The sequence below is a fragment of the Lissotriton helveticus genome, chromosome 4_1 (genome assembly GCF_964261635.1).
Source record: "Lissotriton helveticus chromosome 4_1, aLisHel1.1, whole genome shotgun sequence".
NCBI classification, from domain to species: Eukaryota; Metazoa; Chordata; class Amphibia; order Caudata; family Salamandridae; genus Lissotriton; species Lissotriton helveticus.
This window is the reverse complement of record NC_136063.1, coordinates 1,526,153,536-1,526,158,684: the sequence shown is the minus strand read 5'-3', so window position 1 is coordinate 1,526,158,684 and position 5,149 is coordinate 1,526,153,536. Positions and strand designations below refer to the sequence as shown.

At 42.5% G+C, this 5,149-nt stretch overlaps 1 protein-coding gene across 1 annotated transcript in view; it reads left to right on the top strand.

The window, feature by feature from the left end:
- The window catches only part of ACSS2 (acyl-CoA synthetase short chain family member 2), a 181,375-nt gene extending 176,528 nt beyond the window's left edge, over positions 1-4,847 (top strand). The window contains exons 16-17 of the mRNA XM_078686275.1: positions 1,252-1,326; positions 3,310-4,847. Coding sequence (XP_078542401.1) covers positions 1,252-1,326; positions 3,310-3,437 — 203 coding nt within the window. The 3' untranslated portion in view covers positions 3,438-4,847. The remainder of the gene's footprint in view (positions 1-1,251; positions 1,327-3,309) is intronic.
- Positions 4,848-5,149: the final 302 nt, after the last annotated feature.

The window sequence follows — 5,149 nt, the reverse complement described above, 5'->3', positions numbered from 1 at the left end:
CATGTGTTTCAATGGGCGCTTGTGCGGCGGGCTGAAAACACCTGCAGCACAAGTCCCCATTGAAAAATGGAAGTTCGTAAACATCTCTGCATCATATGGCAGGCAATGCCCCACGGTGCAGGGATGTTGAGGGGGGCACCATAGGTGCCCCCCAGGGCAGTATTCAGAGGACCAGGGAGAAAGTGGCCCTGCTAAGGGCCCCCAGTGTTGCTTTCCGACAGCCTTTCCATGTCGGAAAGGCCAACATTGAATGGCTGTCGGAAACCGGCATCATAATCCCAACGTCGGAAACGCTGTCTTTAAGGGATTATGCTGCCTTTCTGACCGACCGACGTGCTAATTGAGCCCTTCGGATCCACAACGCATTCCCCCGCAGGGTTAAACTCCGACCGCAATCCTCCTAATACAGCAGTAGGACTTTAAACCTACCATGTCAGGTATAAAGTCTCTGACTGCTGGTCAGAGGCTTTCCAGCCGACATCGTAATTGGGCCCTAAATTACATAACACTGAAGATAACCATTACCCCCTCACTTCTTCTGTCCACACTTTTTATTTAATTTTACAGCGTACCATGTATCTTTCCATTTTTGTGTTGTAGCGCAGAATACTAGTTTTATCCATCAAGAGTTGATTTTCTTTTGAGCCTCTCCATCACAATGTTTCACTAACCACTGGGAGTTAAATTCCCAAAGAACCCTCTGTGGGGATCAATCCTTTCCAGCAGTGTCTACCTTAGGTTTAACTCCTCAAGCATAAACATTCGTTAAAGAACCCTTTGCAAACAGCAGGGTTAAAAGCACCCACAGTTCAAGTTTCCTACACGTTGAGACCTTTCTGAAAGTTCATATCCCTTTAGGCAAAGTCACATTGAAAACAGGTTCCAAAGAAGAAGCTTAGACATCTGAGTTGAAATTGGTTAGAACCCTAGCGGCATCCAGCCTCCTGAGACAAACTCCTGCACCTCAAGGCAAGGTCCTTCAAAACTCACACGGAGCCCATGAGGAACCTTGCAAAGCATACGGCCCTCACACACCAAGCCAGAAGCACTGCTTCAAACACCTCGAGGTCCAGCTCCCAAACTTCCTTCAGCGCCCAGGTCCCCACATCCAAGTATATCTGCAAATCAGACTAGAACAAGCACTGAGGTACAGTGGCCTTTACAGCGTGTGCTACACAAACTCTTAATCAGTACTACAATGTATGCAAATGCAGATATTTTCTCATTGTATGTCTGGCTTTCATGTTGTAGTTCGTGAGAAGATTGGACCGATCGCTACTCCAGATTTTATTCAGAATGCCCCTGGATTACCAAAAACACGCTCAGGTAACTATATATTAGAACCTTGCTCTTTATTTCATCTGTAAACCAGTTATTCAAAGATAGAGATGTATATAGCTGTGATTTGTTGTATGAAGATTGTGTACCTACACATTTAGTTCAGTGTGCAAACACTGCTTTTAAAAAAATTTATATTATTATTATTTTGTTTCACACAACAAGCAAACGTTGTGTTACTCATTGTAAATGTCTACATCCGTATAGATTTTGTGATCTATTTCACTAGCCGCCAACACCCAGTACAAGTTTGTATGGATCAGCTGTACAAAGGGTTTTCGCATTCGCAAATCTGAAGGCTCAAAAAATCTGAGGGTTTGCGAATGCTAAAACCCTTTTACTAATCGCTAAATGTGTACAGAAATTAATAACAATTCTGTACCTGGAAGGGGCATGTAGGCGTCAAATACTGAATCAGTATCATATGTATCAAAGTTTTATGACCGCAATACTGTCGCAAAACATTGATATTTTGCCGACCCCCAAGTTGGGGTAGTAACCTGTTTGCAAAAGGGAAGGGGTTCCCTTGAGACGCTTTCCCCTTTGTAAATGTACAAAAAAAGTTGTTTAAAAGTAGGCAGAAGTCCCAAGGACCACTGCCTCCCCTTAAACCAACAAAAAGAAAAAAAGTTTTTTTCTTTTTAAGCACAGTCTTGTTTCCTTTAAGGAAAACAGGTTGCATTAAAAAAAAACATTGTTTAATTAAAAAGCAATCACAGACACTGTGGTCTGCTGACCCAAGCAAGCCACTGTCCCTGTGATCCCAGTGAATCGTAGTAGGTCGCAAATTGCGACCCATCTCATTAATATTCGTGAAGTAGATCGAATTGCGACCTACTACAATTCAGTGTTTTACGAACCAACCTATTAGTACATAGGTCGGTTTGCAAAATACTTCACTGGTCTCAATCATACTGGTCGCAAATTGCGGCTAGTATTTTGCAAAAGGTGCGTTCTACATCTGGCCCTATGTTACTTAACCCCTTCGCTGCGGGGGTTATTCCCCCGCTGTGCTGGGGGGGAGGGGGCGCGCACAGCGCCCGCATGCTCATGACGAGCTGAGCTCGTCATGAGGCACGGCGCTCCTGTGCTCATGACGAGCTCAGCTCGTCACAGGTGCATTGGCTCAGTGGAACGTTCAGCACAGGAGAGAAATTCTCCCAGCACCTGAGCGTTCCACGGCTCATGACGAGCTGAGCTCGTCATGAGCACCGGAGCGCCGTGGCTCATGACGAGCTCAGCTCGTCATGAGCATGGGAGGGGTTAATGCAACCCCCAGGAGCTACTGCTAATATTGTATCATGTCCCTGAGGCTGAAACACTCAAGTATTAATATAAACAAGCTTTCATTGTTGCCGTCTTGCATATGCCAACACTACTCAATTCAGAATTAAAATGAAATTTTCCACAGGACATTGTCTAATGTAGAATGTACGTTTAGTATATGGTGTTCTGGATGACAATATTTGTTGTTCTCGCTTTGATTTGGCTGTGTACTATTTTTTCCAGTGTATGTTTGAGCAGCATTGTTGAGTCAGATAAGAAACAGACCGTTTTGTTTTTTTGCAGACATCCGTTTGCTCTGTGCATTGGCTGCATTTGTGTTTAGGCCTTTGGGCTTTAGTGAGCTGTTTCAATGCATCAATTTAATTTTCATTGGATATGGTGCCTATGACCCTTAGATGCACCACTCTGCTCCATTTACAATCTGTCCGTCCAATCCACGTTAAACTGTTGTCCTTTTTTGTGTTTTTTCTTTTTAACTGATTTGGTGCACCCGAGCAGTAGTCACTCCAGCCTGCTAGCTACTGTATCTAGCATGTGCAGTTCACACTACCTTGAATCTGGGCTTTCGCTTTTGTACACTTTAATAGTTCAATAGTCTACAGTCAAACACCAAGAGAAACTGGGCAAAATCACATCATGAAAACATCAGAAACTTAAAAAAGTATCTCTGTTCTTTCCTAATAGGTAAAATAATGCGACGTGTCCTGAGGCAAATTGCTCGGAATGAAAAAGACTTGGGGGACATCTCTACTCTTGCTGACCCGATGATTGTTGAACTGTTGTTCAGCCAAAGGTGCGAGGCTGCCTCTTGAACCTTCACTTGTTTTCATCTGCCCTCGAGCATGTATCTGTATACAGGAACCGAACTCTGAGGCTGGTCCATAGGGTCTCCAATCCAAACTGTGTGAACAAGTCAAACATTCCATCTTGTGCATTTGTATCCCATCCCTACTTGCAATGAATAGGTGTTATTGTCAAACCCCAGACAACTTGCTACTGTGCTGTTACTGCATGTGGACAATGATACTTTTATACTCCTTGCTTTAGGGTGTGATCATTCTGCTGTTGAAGTCTTTTTTTATGTTTGAGCCAAAGGGTGTTTTTAATTTTCGTGCAGCAGATTTATTTTATTTATCTTTTTCAAACTCATAAGCAAGTAAACATAGTAGGAGATTCGAGCATTAATGCCAAAGCTAAGGACATTCAAATCCAGTCTATTCGTCTTTGCAAAGCTAGCTCTTTGATGTGGACATTTCCTGTATCAGAGTTATGGACAACACTCTCATTTGTTGTTGATGGCAAAAAAACTAGAATTCTCTATTGTGGCTAATAGGATGATCTATGAATTCCTGGGGGAAATGATTGGGTATTACTTCAACAATCTTGTGTTTTATACAGGGTTATTGGTGGAGAATTCAATAAGCTTTTGCTTATACCTGGTAGATTTATTTCTGTCTCTTCTGATTCATGTTCTCAACCTAGGAGCCAGTAGTTGTTGTCACCTGCAGGCCTCATGCATTTTTGCGAACGGTGTCCGGCAAATATGCTCTTCTGTTGGTAAACTGGGTCCACTGTGACAAGCTGTTGGATTTGAAAGTTCCTCTCAACGTAAATGGAAGCCAGTGCAGTTGTGTCAGGTCCAGGGAAATTACTCCAGGTATACACTAGGCAGCAGAAACATGGACCACCTGATGGTGGGTGTACTGAATTTGCCAAGATCTGGGGCATGCTAATAGTCCAGGTGTGAGGTGACAGCAGCCTGAACCCTGACCTTAAAGTTTCACCGCTCTTATCACTTACGAACCAGCCTTCAAGACCACCCCTCCTATGTCAGGATCAACTCCAAAGGTATTTCTTTAGAACGCTGTGGAAAAAAATGTGGTCATATTACACAAGCTGCAAAAAAAGTGTAAATCGTATAGTTCTGGGCCTTGTCCCTGGTGTTTCTTTATCTGGTTTACAAATCAAGGGCACATCAGTACATTTTAAGAAGACAACATCCTTCATATTAACTGTATAACGTCACTGCAGGACGCATGCTGGCAAAGATGAAAAAAATAGCCTGGGTCTCAGAACTGTTCAAATTGCAAAAATAGGGCTTTCACTTGAATAGCTAACTTCCAGTGTACCTTCCATTTTTTAATACATTATAAAAGATTTGCATTTTGGAGATTGAAACAGAATACTAGGTCTTTTTTAATAAAAACTTTTGTGACAACCAACCAACCAAAGTGTCTATTTAGGCCCCCAGGGTAAGCGCTTATGAGACATACCAGTCCATTAGGAAGAGCAACAGTAGATGCATAAAGTTGGTAAAATTACGGTGAGAAAACAATTGTAAAACAAGTTATTATTTTTATTGTTATTGTTAGGATTTCTGTTAGAATATAAATATAAGAATGTTGAGTTAAAAAACGTGGGAGGCAGTCAAATAGTGTGCTATCAAAAGCAGACCTTTATGTCTAGGGACTCTCTTCACTCAACCTTTGTCTAGCTTCGTAAATAGAAGGCTCCTCCCATCTCT